Below are 16,953 nucleotides of genomic sequence, written 5' to 3'. Positions count from 1 at the left end.
ATAGTCAAGATCAATTATGAGTTAGGGGGCATCCTGAATGTTTGTTACTTCACTGTAATGTTAAAAGCCAGAGAGTTATCCTTAAGCAAACTAACTTAATTAAAGGTTTTAAATAAGGAAAAGAGAAAAGCAAACTAACAGGTGTTTAACAATGCAAATCCGAGGATGGTTAAACACCATTGCAAGGGCATTATGTGACTAAAAATCTGTGGTTTAAGTGAACAGCAGAGACAGACAGGAGAGATGGCAGAGAGGAGACCTGTTATATAGCTACGGTCTATAAATGGATGTAAACTTCAACAGTTCTTGGTGCATACCTGCATCTGTAAACCCTGAGTAGGCTGCTTTGAACAGCTGTGCTTATTGTTTTTCTCCTCGTACATTAGCATGACGAAATGCAATTTTGTCCAATTAATTAATTTAAATATGCTGTTCTGTATGTTAGTGGTCAAAACGGATACTGTTTGTATCTACACGTTCAGCAAAGTGATGTGCAAAGACACATTTGACCCTTTTCCACAGGAGATGCTTCTTCTCAGACAACAAAGGTATATTTGCATGAAAAACAAGAAAAAAATCTGTCTGTTTCTGAAAGTGCTCATGCAGCTATAAAATAGCTTGTTTTCTGTTTCTCTTTGAAGTCTGATGCGATAATGAACTTGTTTGTTTGCACATGCATGGCACCCAGGGAATGGTGGAAACTGGGACATCATGAATGTTTCATGATTTAAGAGCAAATGTTTGGATGTGTGGGACTGCATAGAGGTGCCAGAGCAGTTCAAGATGGATGCACACAAAAAGATTGGAGACCGCCTTCCCGGTTATTGTGAAAATATAACAAGGAGAGTGAAGCAGGAGGGAGGGTACTGAAGGGGCAGCAGCTCCCAGTGTGACAAAACGCAAACAGCCTGACTTTCAATTCACAATGTAACAACAAACACTCCCCTGGTGCTACTGCAAAGTACAGAACAGTGAACTCACACAACGTCCACACTGAGGCCATGTCAAGACTGAGTTTTGCCTGCAGCCTCCTCATTTATTTGAATGAATGAGAGAGTGCAGTGAAGGGACCAGTGCAGAAGGCTTTATTAAAAAATGGTTGCTAGCTCAACTTCACACATCACATAGTGACATCATTTAGCACTAGGGTGGCCAAACAAATACACACAAGCACATACAGACAGGTAACAAAGGAAAAAGAAGATAAAAAACATAGAGGACAAAAGAGTGACCCCAAGTGCACTATAGAATTTTCAGGTTTTTCCCGTAATTTGTCACCTGTCTGTACTCCTGGTAGATTACTTTATGACACGAATGCCATATTTCTACTGTTTACTTCACCACCACCATCCCTCACCATCCCACCAAAAACAATGATGTGATTGTAACTCATTAAAACTACAGCTCAGCTGGTTTAAGAGTAAAATAAATACCTTTTGTGTTAAAGAGACGTGACTTCCTGCAGTTGTACACCACTTCCTGTTGGCACTGCTCTGACCCTGATACAATGGCACGTAGTTGTTCAGCCGAGGTGCTGTAGTTGAACTTCATGATGTGAGGTTTCTGAGGAGTGGAGCTCTGGACTGTGACGGGAGCTGTGATGTTGTGGGTCACAACTGTCCAAACCTTCTCCTCTAAAAGGACAAGAAGTTAATCTGTTAACATAAAGCATCTTCTATAAATGCTAGACTGTTAGCATGATCTTATTCACATTTTCTCCCCTGCGGAAAAAACAAGGTTACAGTTAGCCTGAGCCCACAGTTCACACCTTTACTGTAAATACAAGAAAGAGTGTGATGGCCTGTTAACAGGAACACAATGTCCTCACCATGTCCCCTAAATATAAATCACAGTTTGTTAGTATAAACCCACTGCACCAGCAATCTACAAATTTAAATATGCACTCTGCCCACACCTCCTACGGAAAATCTACAATAACCTTTTTGCATTAACACATAATCTGCAATTACTCTGAACACAAAATCACATAAATACATATATACAAGTATTATCCAGAGCAAAAGCCCAATTGTCTGGGAGGGAAAAACTGATTTATGGTCTTCACCATTGTGTAAAGAGCGGTGGATTTCCTTATAACAGATCAGACATTTTTTGTCTTGATCATCAGATTAGGCAATCATAATGCCATAAATACTCTTGGTTGGGAGATTGGCAACACTGCAAGTTAGACCCTAACCAACCATGTTCATGTCCTTGTGAGTTGTTTGGGTGGACAGTCAAGACATTGTAGACAAGCCACCAAAAGCATGCCATAGTGCTCTGTCGTCCTATCGGTCAACATGAAGGAACATGTCCTAGGAGATGTCACTCTAGGCAGGAAAATACAAAAATCTGACATGCTAGACTTTTTATCACGGTGTTATGAGGCGTCCCTGATGCCATATCACTGCTCTTTGATTATGATTACTATAAAGCCCATTCCTGATGTTCATATTTCAGCCCCACGTGTGAATCATGTCTAAGTCGAGCTGAATTCATGTAATTTGAATTGGGCCTTGCAAGGAAAAGCTGACTTTTAAAAGATAAAAACAAATAAGTAAATTAAAGACAATATGCAAAATATGTTCAAACTCATGAAAGGAACAGAACGTGTTGCTCTAAAAATAAATAATATAATATTAAGGGTAGCTATGCAATCGTTTGACTCATCGGTGTGTCATATTTTTGTATGTAGTTCAGCATTTGGTTCATTGATGAGTCAGTGAGGATGCTTTGTGTTCTTGGCTGAACCATATGTGCTGCTGGTGACATTTCACATATCTTTGTAGTCTTACATGACTGAAAATCTAATAAACTGTTTTGATGCATCGATTTGACTTCCCTCTCCATGCTCAATCTGTAAAATCAAAAGCTTAACTATCCCATGAATAAACCTTGACACACATCAGTTTGAATTTATAACCCTTGACTGATTTTATATGCATTTACTTTCAAAGCGGAGATGTGAGGACTCCATCTTATTTCCATCCCCACTCAATTTTCATTATGTGGATTCCATGTTTATCCTGCCTTAGAGGAAATCCCTCTCTGCTTCGTGATTATACACGTTAGGTTGTGAGGCTTACAGTTATTTACATCTCTAATGGATTCTTTAATTGAGGTCAAGTGGAGGCATAGCTGCTACCGAACAATTCTGATTTGTGAGGGGAAGACTGAAAACATAAAATGCTGGTACCAGACAGAAATGGATGGCAGCTCTTTCCTCTGTAATGACATCACTGGTACATTAACCTTGAAAAGGACACAGTAGCTGGAGAAAGTGGTGACAGCTAACTGATGAATACTGTCTCCAGAGTGTCAAAACTTAACTGAATATGTTTTGTCCTATATGTCACAGGGACTGTGGATCAGGTTGTATCCCTCTCCCTGTCTGTCAAATGTCACATCTCAGGTGACAGTGCAGGTGATACAGAGCGTATTGTGCAGTTGCCTTCAGAGGATTATACTGATACAAAAGGTCTAATGGGGCGATAAAATGAAAGCTCCAAGTTTCCAAATTCAGAAGCCCTTTGCTTCTACACTAGTAACATGAAACTGCCAAATTAAACTAATTGTATACTGTAGATAATTAAAAGTCAGATGGGAATGACAGCACGTCTCCAAGACGAAATTGCCATGAAGTTTAGTATGGATATTTGTGCTGCCCTGAGCACAGTTCATTATGATTTTATTGATTCCTTACCCTTAATTTTCCTCCTCCTTTAGCAAGAGGTCAGTGATCTCTCCCTGAGCAGCACATAAATATCACGACATGGTATTTTTCCGAAATCGATGGACAAATTTCTGTGAAATTTGATTTGGAAATTCCTGTTCACCACATGATGAATGCTAACGTGTTTGTAGAACCATGACTTAAGCACCACAATCAGCTCAAAATCACCACTTTGTATGCAAGAAAATCCAAATATATATGTAATAGATGTATACCTGTTAAATTTATTGCTCATATTTATGCTTTCCTGAGTATTAACAATTATTCATTTTGATCACTTTTCTGTAGCACCATTATTAGTTCAAAATGTCAGCCTTGCACACAAAATATCATAACTTGCTGGAACACCGCCAAGAAATTAACTGAGTAGATTAATGTTTCCGAAGGGATTAACCCTTTTGACTTTAATGACCACATGCTTTAATGAAAATTGTAGACTCTAGAGGACACTAGTGGGGTTTTAGTAGGGCTAAGCTTGTTAAACTGTAATCTTGTCATGACACTTTTTAATCTGAGAAGCCACAGCTTTTACATGGCTGTTTTCAGTGAAACTTGAAAGGCACATCATCCGTCTTGTGGCTAATGCAACCAAGGGGTGCACTATAACAACTTCATAAGACAGGATGTTATATAAACATAATAACATGTTCTCAGAAAATAACTTTTATGATCCAATAATAGATTAAATGACTATTTCAGATACTGAATCAATGCAGTGTAAGCACACAGACATTTACAAAAGATATTGACTTCCCACAGATAAACTCTCAGGATCTGTCCTGAGTGACCATAATGATTGCTTACTGGAAGGTAAATTGTCAGATAGCCACTGTGGTATGGATCAATACAGAGTGATCTTTAAGTGAGTGGCCTCTGAACCTTCTGCCAGTTCTCAGTGAAACTCAAAAAGAGTAAAGGTGACAACATGTGGACTAAAGTGATCTCACCTGTCATGTTGCAGTATACCTGTGTGGGCCCCAGGGGACCACTCCCATCTGGATCGATGGAGTAGAAGCCAGAGGAGCTGCCAATCAGCTTGTAGGCCTCGCAGGACGACTCGTAGATGGCTGGAAGGAGCAGAACGGGGAGAGAAATCATTTATTCCTCCTCAAGAACCAGCCCACACTCCAACAGCTTCTCCCAGCTGAGTCATCTGACTGTGCACATATTTATTATGTATTCATTGTTTTCATACTTTTAAAAAAGTGAAGCGGTGGCTGTTGGTGACATACGTTCCAGTTCTATCTGTATCTACTTTTTTAGCAGTTTTTGTTCTAATACAGATAATAGCATAGCAACAACTCCTATTTGGATGCGACAGTTATATAAATGACTATTAAGAGGCTTGATCAGAATTTGCTTACTATAAACATATATTCACTGTGGAGGCAAAACTGTGTATCTCTAAAATGATATGAATGTGAACAGGATATTTGGACCAAATGTTACTTTTAGCATTGCTTGAAGAACTTGTAATCCTCCACATTAAGTATCTGAAAACAATCACCAAACTGACACATCGCTGAAACTCTGGGTCCCTGATTTCAGACAGAAGACAAAAGCCTCTTATTTTTAACCAGCGCCCGTCATTTCTTTTTTTTCTTTTTTTTTCAGCTAAAATGACTTGCAGATTTTAAGAGAAGTAGCTATCTAGCTAATTAAACTAATGTTGATTAGTTAGTGATTCACCCTCCATGATTTGGGATAAAAATTCTGTCTCCAGTGTTTCCAGCTGACTCGACCTAAAATAGGAACTCTTGCATATACAATATGTACTTGACTACTACAAAACATCATGCTGGAAGACAATAGTTAACATGTTCTCATGCACACAGCCAGTATCCTCAGCAACTAATGATCAATGTTGAGGACATGGAAATAAAGAAACAGCATCGTCCTTATACTGCGGTGAGCTTTGAGTCATTATAATATAACCCTGTTTGGCTGTTACATGCTTAACAAGCAGTTCTGATTTATTGTTTGTATTTTCAAAAAACAGGTTTCACTTTTAGTTTTACTGCAGCAGCCTGTTCTTTTCTCACCTATAGTTGCATTATTATTTAAAGATGATCTCTTGTGATGCTCTCTATTCTGTTACCTCCCACTCAGATTGGGAATGTCTGAAGATCCGATGGAAAACAATGAATAAACAGATCAACAGACAGTGGAATCAATATGTTGTAATGGTTGTGAGGATGAATATATTAAAGGCTGGAGAGGGTAAATATATTTCAGGCTGTGTTCAGGCACTGAGGGTCACCATCTGCAGCCTGAGTCACTCAGTGGAGAAAAACAGATGATCTGAGCGCATCTTCTGCAGGAATATCTCACTGGTTTGATTTGTGGGACTACTACTTGTTTTTTGTCTGCATGTTGGAATCACAAGCTGAGACTTTGGTGTCGAGATGCTACGTGAGGAGAGGTTGAGACAGATATGGCACAGCATATCCATAGAGAGTGTTTCACAATTAGTATAGTACCACCCAGGGAGATACTACACACTCTAGTGCTTTTCTGAAGGTAAAATAATGTAGTGTGAAATTCTCCTTGCTTTTGGAAGAAAATCTGGATTGCACTAGTTCTATAGGTGGTACATTAGCCTGAAAACACTGTCACTCTTATTACAGTTCTAACAGTCAACTGGTGACTGGTTCCAAATACGATATTTACGTCTGAGTCGTGGAAGGAAAATGTGTTTTTGGGGAAGTTGATGGCAGCTGAGTTGAAAAAAAAAAGGCCTATTTTTAATTCAGCAGATGCTCTTTTCTGTCATGTTCCCTCTGACGTGCAAAGAACACTGCTTTTGCCTGCATATAAACAAGCAATCAGTATTCTGCAGCAGGGGATTTTCACACATAGTTTCCAACATCAGTCTCCACAGCCAATATCAAGGCGATGTTGGGGGATGTCAAAAAATGACACCCCTAAGGAAAAACTCCTACATGTAGAGTCAGTCTAAACTCAGCCAGTCTAAAGCTATTTAGGGATATAGCAAAAACAGATTCTCAGAAATTTGAAAATGAGAATAGCAGCAGTGATTGTAAGGTCATGTCATGTTGAGACAGGATGAGTTTTTGCTTTGCCTCTCAACTGTGAAGAAAGTTGTGAGCAAGATGGGTAAAGATATGTGCGCTCAATCAAATGACACAGCTCAGTAGACCTCGGATAAAACCGGGGAGGGACACGGGGTTGTAATAGCAGGTTTCAGGCAAGGTGAAGAAATGATCATGAGATGAAATGCTCACAGTTGTGACATGTCGCTCCAGAGTATCCTGTTCCCGAACAGTTGCAGGTGAAGGAGCTCCATGTCTGAGAGCAGCGGCCTCCATGTTCACACAGGTTAGGAAGGCACCTGAAAAACATGTTTTTACAGGTTATTTATTTTCATCATTGATTACTCTGGTCATCGCTCTCTTCATTTATTAATTGTCAGATAATATCAATATTTTAAAAAAACTACATACATGTTTATTTTGTCTGAATGCTGATTAAATTTCCTGTCAACTGACTAATCATTCATTATTCCAGCTGTAGTTTACACTTTTATCTTCAATTTAGCCAATTTTCCAGCACTTTGATCCATTAAAAGAAATTAAGCTATTAGGAGCAGCAAAAATGAAAGCAATTTCATCACAGCAAAACAAAAGATCATACAAATCTCTAAGGCTCTTTGTGTTAGGTATCAGTAGAGATAATTCTTTTGTTAGTGTTTACAAAGCAGATCTTTTATTTATCAGGTAAGCAAGACCCCTGTTCACTGTTCCCTTTATTCTTTTGTCTGCTGTTATGAACACGCGCTTTTGAACTCACCCAAAAGAATAATTTGCTGTTTACTCATGTTTTGTGAAGCTGCATTAAAAATCCAAAAACAACTGTGAAATGATGTGTGTCTCACACTGTGCCCTTGTCTGAGTTTGAAAAAGCTGACACATCGCCGTGTTCCTCTAAAAATAAAAGCATTACTGTCACCTTCAGACTACAATGCCCGTTAATGGGATTTCACCACAATGAGCGCTTCATAGAAATTTTTTAACCGCACTACTCTGATTAATAGTCCCTTCCTCAAGCCTCCTCAAGTTTCACATAATTGCCAGCCTTTCGAGCGTGCATCTATAATTTCATACACTTTCATCTCTCACCTATTAACTGCAGCGGAGTGAGGCAGCCACAACACAGATAAGGTTGCAGCCATTGGTTTAATTACCATCAAGCTATTTTCTGTTCTTGTGTTCATGAGTGCCCTTACAGGTCATGAAATTACAGTAGCCAGCGCACCTAAGTGCACACTAACCACAAATTGAGTCACAGGGTTTAATTAGACACAAAGAAAAGGAAATTAACACTGAAAAAGTTAGTTTTCTCATATTCTGGGGTCATTAATAAGCCAGTGTGAGTGAAATGACAGTTAACATCAATGCAATAAACAGGACCATCAGCCTCACATTACATAGTGTGTCCTCGCAACACAGAGACATCAACTATATATCAAAGAGAACACAAAAATGTGGATAGTGTTACCCACTAACAAATTGAAATTTAAGTTTCTTTGTTGTTGAATATTCACAGTTCATTTGTACTTTTAAGGCTTGTATATTCCATATGAAATACACTATGAAGTGACTATTAATATTTTACCAAGATTAAGAAAAAATATCACGTTAAAATGTTTTGTAATTTTTCCACATTTAGATTTCATGCCTTTGTGTTTTGTAAACTACAATAGGGTATTTTCTCAACTCTTAAAGCTCCATAGATACTGTTTTTCTCTCTTTTTGAGAGAAAGCAAAACCTCTTTTTGCTCATCAGCATTTTCCTGTGCAGGCTCACTGTCCCCATCAACCTTGTTTCCAGCAGCAGCAGCAGCAGGCAGCTGTTTCACACTCTACAGCACCAAATGACAGACAACCAAAGTTCACATCTAGCTGGTGAAGAAAGTGGAACATTTAATGTCTAAAGAGCCAGATATTTCCCTTAGGAGTTGGTGGGGACTAAATCACAGTAAAAAGGTGAGAGTATTGGAAAAAACATGACTCCAAGTGAATGCTAATGATCCGCATCTGCCTGATGTGTCAATAGGCAACACATTTGCCATATCAACTTTATAAGATGAAAATGTGTCAAGGTTGTGTTTACACCATGTTGCACTTGCTCACCAAAAATAGCCAAAAATCAATTAATGCTTGTTTAAACACCTGTCATGTATATATGTGTAAGTAGGCAACAACTGTGACTAAACACACTGGCCATTACAATATAATGAGTTAGTATTAGCTTGTTGTGGAAGTCTTCTGCCCCATAGTGGCCAAAAAAATAAAACACTCAAAAGATGTATGCGTCACAGCTTGATAAAAAAAATAAAAATAATAAAAAACAAACATCTCATTCTATGTCATTTCCTACAGTGCAACACTTCGCCCACTGACATAACAGACTGGCAGAGCTGTTGTGTTTGTATACCTTCTGACAGCAAACAATCTGGCCTAGAAAGCAGATTTTGAAAATCTGACAAAGGAGGTATTCTCCTCAGGGCAGAGACAAGGAGAAAATGGCAGTTTGCATGTTTGTCTCGTTCCTTTAAATGTTCTGAGCCACATGCAGACATTCACAGTGCTCGTAGGTCTGCCGATCCCGTTTACAGGGCCCACAGCTGTGCAGGGTAATGAGGAATAGCATGCCACACAGGACAGTGGGGAGCAGCTTGTTAGCATAGTCCTCTGCCAGAGAAGGTGTTACCGAGTTTCTGTTGCAATTTAATTGGATGATCCTGTCAGCATGTTTGTCTCCGTGGGACAAGATGTCAGTGACTTTCAGGCTGCTCTGAAGAAAACATACTGCCATCCACAAATTAACAATGTGGGCATGAATAACTCTGCTGCCAACTTGGATAATGTTTCTCCGATTTTTATGTCTGACACATTTTGTCTGTTGAATGTCAAAGTTTTTGTAAGATCTCTGTGAGAACTGCCTCTAATTAAATAAAAGTCTAAATAAGAAATTCAAACTACCTTACCTGTCTCTTATATTGCAGGTGTCAAACTGAAGCTCGTTATAATTTCCCAACACTCCTTGCTGTACATGACTGAGATTCATTGGCTGGCTGTTTATGAAAATAAGCCGCATACACCCCTGGAAGGTCGGAGTCAAGACCTGACAGTCCATGGTGGGACAGCCTGGATGGAAATAACACATGATGCGAGCTTTAATTTTACAGTACAAGAAAAATTATGTTACAGTGTGTGTTTAAAGAAGAAAATTAGGTATCTTAATATTGCAAACACATTGTGAGAATCCACTAACCTCCAAAGTAAAAATTGCCTTTTGATTCCACTTGTTCCCACAGTTCGGTTGTGGTGGATGGCTCACCGTCCACCGTCAAGGCCATCTGTAGATTCCTTGTGTCTAGACTTACAGAGTGCCACAGACCGTCACTGACTCTGTGAACTAAAGAACAACATTTCACATTTGAAAACAGTCAACTCAGCTGGAGCACAGAAAATTATTTGTTGTAGACCTGGAGGCAGTGAAGAATTTCTACCACTGCATTCTGGTCTGAGAGTGATACAGTTACAGTGGTAGTGTTTTCTCAGTAGCCATGGAGCAATGGCCACTGGAGACTTTTAATGATTCATTTCACCGGTGTTTGGGTTTGATTAAAGATACACTTTTATTACATTTAGTTCTATAATAGTTGCCAAGGCAGCCATTGAATTCCTTCACACAGTTGTTTTCTCAGGAGGCAGTCACAGAGCTTCCAGCCTTCTCAAACACTTCTCAAACTTTCCCTCCTCCACTCCGTCACTTGTCAGCAAAAATTCTTTATATATTTTATCATCTAGTGAGCATTTAAATGAGAGAGAGGGACTCTAATGTCAGCTTCTTGGTGTTTAGCAACTACTGTCAACAAATACTGTAGCAAATACTATGTTACTACAAGAGGTGTGAAGTAATTAAGGTCTGTGCTCAGCCACTGTATTTTATACTTCTACATTCTACATTTCAGATAAATTATTTTACTTATATATTTTCTCACTGCAGTTGTTTGACAGCTGCAATCACATGTCTGTCTGTTTCTTTATTTGTCTGTTCTTATAGGAGGATAATGCAAAAAGTACTGAACTGATTTGCACAAAATGTGGTGAAGGAATGGGGCGCAGGGCCAGAGAAATCCACGTAAAAATTTTGGTGTGGATCTGGTTAAAGGGGCAAAGTCAGGAATTTTTAATTACTTTTCCTAACATTGCAATATAAAGCATATTTCAACATTTTTGTCAGTTTCTTGAGAAATAATGACTGGATCTTGATGTTAAAATCAGGCATATTCATAATGTTTACATCTTTGAGTGTGTACAATAGACAGACGTGAGATTGTTTGGCCTTGGATGAGGTATGTGCTCTATTAAATGCCATTTTGGTAAATCTTCAATGAGCATGTGCAATATGACTCATTTCTATGAGACACAACATATATAAGGTAAATAACAAATTAGCACCACCTTGACCAGCTGCAACATTACAGCGCTTTTCACATGTTAATTCAATAAACTCAATGATAATGATCCAATAATATAAAATACAATAATACAACACTTATTATATTGAATACTTTGATACCTTTAATTTTATTTAAGTACATTCTCTAGAGAGTATTTACATATTTTCTCTCAAGAGAAAATGGATTGCGGGACTTTTTGTATTTATATCCCTACTATTACCTAAGTAAAGGACCTGAAAGCTTCCTCCATACTAATTATCACCAACAACTGGGCTGGTGTGGAAGTTGTATTTGGATAAAATTCCATTAGGTGTAGGTTATAGTGAGTGTATAGTGTTGGTATTTTTTGAGATGTGAGACACACTGGTATTCTTACCTGGTGCCATGAAAGTGCTTTTTTTTTAATTTTTTTTTCATTTTAATCTTTACAGTCCCACATATAATTGTCCTGGTGGTCATTATACAAATTCACTGCTGGCCTTCATCCAATTTATCCTCTCCTTCAAATTCCATAATTTCCTTTTTCCTGACAAAAAAAGCTAATCTAATCTAAATCTAATGTTCTGATACATACGAACCAAAATCAAGCATTTGTTTAACCCCCCAAAAAACATGAGTAATCAGCCAGCACGGCTTGATCTATAAGACATTTCGCTTACACTGACAGTGACCGCTCATCTTCACAGAGCTGTGGCATTCAAGAGGACAATGCCACATTGGCAGCTGTGAACTGAAATTATTGTACCACACCTCTGCTCTGACTGTGCTGGTCCCACACTAAATTAGCATCCAGATTGAGCTGTGCTGTGGCTTAGGGAGCACAGAGGGGACCAGACAGTCACGCAGAATGCACCCTGGGAGTTATTTTAGTTAGTCTAGAATCAGATATGTCCAGGCTCTTGGGAAGACTTGAGCTATTCACACAGAGTCCACTGATGCCTGTCGCTTACAGCAGAACCTTTTATCCTGGAAGACTGTGAGTGCCATGGGCGTTTTTCTCCACTCCATCGACTGTTTCATGGGATAAACAGTGTAGCCGAGAGGGACTGCTGGTGAGCATCGGTGGGAGTTTCCTTTCCCCCCTTTTACCTCATATATATATCATGATCTCCTTGCTATCCTGCTGCTGCCCAGGCTGGGAGTGTTATAGCCCTATCTAGGACACAGATCTTAAGTGTTCTATATCAGAATCAGAAATACTTTATTTATTCCTTGCAGGAAATATAATATCAGTGGTCCACATGATTTCTCAACAGTTAAGAAAAATAAAACATTTGCCTATTCTTCTTATGTAGAAGATTCTGAGCCCCGGTGCTGTCTCTAGGAAGTACACAGTGTCATGTGACAGCTTTCATGCCATTACTGCACCAAGCTGCAGAGGCAGCTGCCTCAAGTCCTTGACAGCTCTAACTGGCAGTAGATTCGGAGTAAGCTGAATGAAACAAAAGCTCATTGTGGATGTTGTAGATACTTGTGTATCTCTTGGTTTGACTGTGAGACAAAGATGTTTCCCCTGTATGAAAATTAAGCCTGCGCTACTGATGCAGAGAATTTCTGGGCTGAACAGAGGAAGATACAGATCAGTATTCTTTCCATGTTAATGCTCTTGTTCACTTAAGGCATTTTATCAAACACTTGCCGATTGCGTTTATCCTTAAGCTGTTCTATTGTCTACATATTGGACTGAAAGAGAAACTGTTTCAAACTACTGAGTAATATTTCTAATAAAACCAAAAAACAGGAGGTTAAATGTAGAAAAATGAACCGATTTGCAACAACTCTGGCAGGCCCCGCAGCTCAGTTTAACGATTGCACTCAGACACCTCTGCTGCGCTACATTTAACATTGCTATGAGGTATATGATACTTTTGCACCTTGGGAGGAGAGTGGTAAGAAAGATGAGACTGCTCTATAATCTACTAACTTGATTTGCTTTTAATTAAATTGCTCAGCTTGAGATTCACAAGTTCCTTCTTTTCTGGCAGTTAACAGAGCTTGGAATGCATTGAGAAATGCATACATTTTCACTAATTATGCAGAAATTTCACATTCTTAATGATTTTGGTAATTTTGCAGCTGATTTTTAAAAAAGAGAACACTGCACACTGAAGAGACAACAGCAGGTAACTCTTTTTAACTTTACATGACCCTAACCCTACGCAGCATGCAGTATAGATTTACCAGCTGTGAGTCCAGCTCCCTCTGCTTGGATCTCACTGTTCAGTTATCATCCAATGCATCCACCATAAGGAAGATCTCCAACTGCTCCCCATTACATAAACTCTTTTCACACTGGACTAGCATTACATTGGTATCCTGGTGTAATTAGGGAATTTACCCCCCATGTCTGTATTTGATGCAGTACATTCACAGAGGACAAGTCTGCGTTTTAAACACATTTGCAGACTAGATCCCAGGGATTATCTCTTAGTACATCTAAAATGTTAATGGTCTTCGTGCTGAGTAGCTACATTAGCCCCATGAATGTGTAACCAAGATGCTATCTGCATGCTTGCTCAATAATAATAACTTTAGCTGTGACCTCGAAAGGAGGAAGCAAAACAAGAAATCCAAATGAAAGTAAGTGAATTAATAAATAATAGATATAATAGATAATTTCCCTAAATTACTGTCAGTTTATATAAAAAACTAATCTGAGATGAACTTATTTTATCTTACAGATCACTGCAAACAAGAGGACTCCAGGTCATACTCATGTGCCACAGCTATAACGCTGGTGCAGATAATTTAACGCAGTTTCAGGTAAATTATGTAAAAGAGAATATTGTCCATTAGCCATGGCTGTCTTCTCCATCTATATTCCCCTGCAGCCCACCATCTGCTGAAACTCTGGCTTAGCCAACCAATCATAGTTATCTGCGTTATCTCGGTTAAGCAATCCCATAGAGAGGATTGGATAATATTTTTTTCTGAGAAATTCCATGCGAAAATAAACTTTTTTGAGTTTACTGAGGACAAAGGTGATAAAAGTAAGTCGGATGAAATTACTTGCACCACTCAGAGTGCACTGTTTCCAGATTTTGGATTAGGGTGACACTGTCTGTCTCAGTTGAGTGAAGCACAAAAACAGGCTTCCTGGTGGACTTTGTGCGCTTCATTGTGCATAGAGCACTTTGGGGTCAGCATGCTCATAATGATGAGTACGTCTCAAGTTCCCCACAAGTAAGAAGAAAAAATTTCCCCCAGAAAACTCATCTCTAAGATTGAGTTTAAGGTTTGGTCTTGGTCCGTCGGTACCTTTGCCAGGTTTCTACTCTTTTCTACCTCTAAAGTCACTAAATTTACATGCACAAAATATTTTTTTCCCCCCGATTCAGAATAAGACAATATTCTGAACAAAGCCAGACCCCACAGTTGTCTAGTTGATTTGTGTACAATATGACCATAAACAGAAAAAAGCATCACAGACTACCATAAAAAAAAAAAACAATTGAGAGCCACTCTCTGAATGTATACATGTATGTTCAAAGAATGCTCTTAAAACCTGAATAATATCAGCACAGCCTGTGTCTTAATGGGGAAATGCAAAATTTGGAATAAGGTGAAATTTGGAATATCCAAACAAAATATGCTGTTTACAAGACCTGTATCAAGTTTTGAATATTGTCATATTTGTCTTAGAGAAACAGCAACACAGTTTCTTTTTCTTAAGCAAAAACATAAGGAAAAGACTCAAATATTCAGATTCTTCATTCAGTTTTCATTTCATTCATATTTTGATGTGCTTTTGTAGTAGGTATGTGTGTGTCTGTGTGTGTGTGTGTGTGTGTCTGTGTGTGTGTGGGCTGCGGACACACCAGTGGAGACCTCTGACTTCTGTCGTCCTGAGCTGTGGAGGGTGAGATGCAGTTGGGTGTTGCTGATCTGCAGCTCTAGTTTCTGGGGCTCTGGGTTCAGCTGCACAGAGAGCAGCAGCCCATCTGGGTTCCATGTCCTGAACTGGAATCGAACAGAGAAGCCCCCTGTGGCAGGTGTCGCTGACGGAAGCGACAGGAAGCTGCTGCTGGAGCTCAGAAAGGTGCAAGCCACCAGCTGGGGCTGTGAGCATGAGAAGGTCACGTTGCCCTGGAGGATGACAGAGTGAAGGACAGAGATTTGCATGTATCCTCAGTTATGTTGGAAAAGACTGGTCTCATGTGAAATTCAATGTGATATGTCTGGAAACGAATGTCATGTTAATATGCACAGAAAGGGGCCAGATGGTTAAAGAGCCATGAGCAAAATCTTACCCATAACCCACTCAGAATCATTAAATGAAACCTTTTATTTTTAACCAATTTCTATGAAAAAAAAAAAAAAAAGATTTGAAGGAATAGTTTGACATTTGGGCAGTTATGTATATTTGCTTACTGAGAAATAGATGAAAAGATGAACACCACTCTAATATGTGTAAATTAAGTGTTGGCTCAGATCCAAGGTAACAAAATCAACCCATCAGCACCTCTAAAGGTCATTAATTAACATTATATCTTCTTTGTTTGATCATTTTCTTTTATAGTGTTAAGTGCTGGAACTGTTAGGTATAAAACCTCCCATAAAACTTGTCAACTAAGCAGAAAATTCAGTAAAAGTTAGATGCAATGTGAATCCATGGATTTATTTGAAATATGTTTGCTCCAAACCAATATGGTAGAGCCGCCAAGATAAGAACCATTTCAGTTTAATTCTGTGTGATGCAGAGGTTGTGTTAGGTACATTCAAACTCAGACTGGCCATGTCTGCCGAGGTCAGAGTCCTATCATTCCCGGTGCCTGCAGGGCAGCACAGAGCAATCACAGCTCTCTGACTCTCAATGTGATTCTTCCATCAACCTCAGGGAGATTGTCCCATTGAAATTCCATTACAGCTTCCATCATGAGGTTGACTCTCTAAATGAATCCACTCACACAGTTGGACTTAATGATATAGTAGTCAGGACCGCAATGGCTGTAATGATTGTTTTCACGTTATCCTCTCCTTCCAATTTCTGACCAAAATACCTTAAATCTCACTAATCAGAGATAATCAAATCAGCAAAGAAAAAAGGCACACTTGAAGAAAGGCTCCAAGAATGTCAATCTGAATCTTTTGGTTGGCTCGTAAGATCTCAATAACAATTAAATGGATTGTCATGACATCTTTTATTCATATACTGAGAACTGACCACTTCAATTAATGAAACAAAATAGAGAAAGTACATTTATCCCACATATATGAGATAGCTGTCATCAGTTTATGTCTGGTTGTCATTCTTAATAGAGACTCTTCTCCACACTATAGTTCTATACACTTAACTGCTAAACCATAGACTGTGAATGCAGTGAACTGCAATATATGATTAGGCTATATTACACTGTGGCATTCTCCTCTCAGTATGTTCACCCACTTTCTGTTCATCCACATGGGTGCCATTTCTGTTACTCTCCCTCTCTCTTTAAAGATTATTATATTAATTTTCCTTTATAAAGGAGGTTGCTTGAACTGTAAGATGGATTGTAAATGGAGAAGTGCTTTTTCACATTTCTGAGCTTTAAAGACAGTAATCTCTTCTTGTAAGAGAAACACAAGAACCATGCTGTGTTCCAGGAAATCATTTGGACATTGAGGATCTTTCCTGACCTGGTACAAAGAGTACTCATCTTTGTCATCAACAGAGCCAACCAATAGCTGACAATAGCTCATCACAGATCTGTCTGTGTATATTTCACTGTGAAGTAAAAAACTGTCA

The 16,953-nt window shown here is 38.9% G+C and overlaps 1 protein-coding gene across 1 annotated transcript in view; it reads right to left on the bottom strand.

Annotated features, from left to right (window-relative positions):
* LOC108872819 (contactin-associated protein-like 5) overlaps positions 1–16,953 on the bottom strand; it is a 70,937-nt gene that overhangs the window by 23,787 nt on the left and 30,197 nt on the right. Inside the window, 6 exon segments of the mRNA XM_018660702.2 lie at positions 1,434–1,634; positions 4,681–4,800; positions 6,979–7,085; positions 9,744–9,903; positions 10,031–10,174; positions 15,044–15,311. Coding sequence (XP_018516218.2) covers positions 1,434–1,634; positions 4,681–4,800; positions 6,979–7,085; positions 9,744–9,903; positions 10,031–10,174; positions 15,044–15,311 — 1,000 coding nt within the window.

Source organism: Lates calcarifer, linkage group LG1 (genome assembly GCF_001640805.2).
Source record: "Lates calcarifer isolate ASB-BC8 linkage group LG1, TLL_Latcal_v3, whole genome shotgun sequence".
Lineage (NCBI taxonomy): Eukaryota > Metazoa > Chordata > Actinopteri > Centropomidae > Lates > Lates calcarifer.
This window is presented reverse-complemented; position numbering and strand designations above follow the sequence as displayed.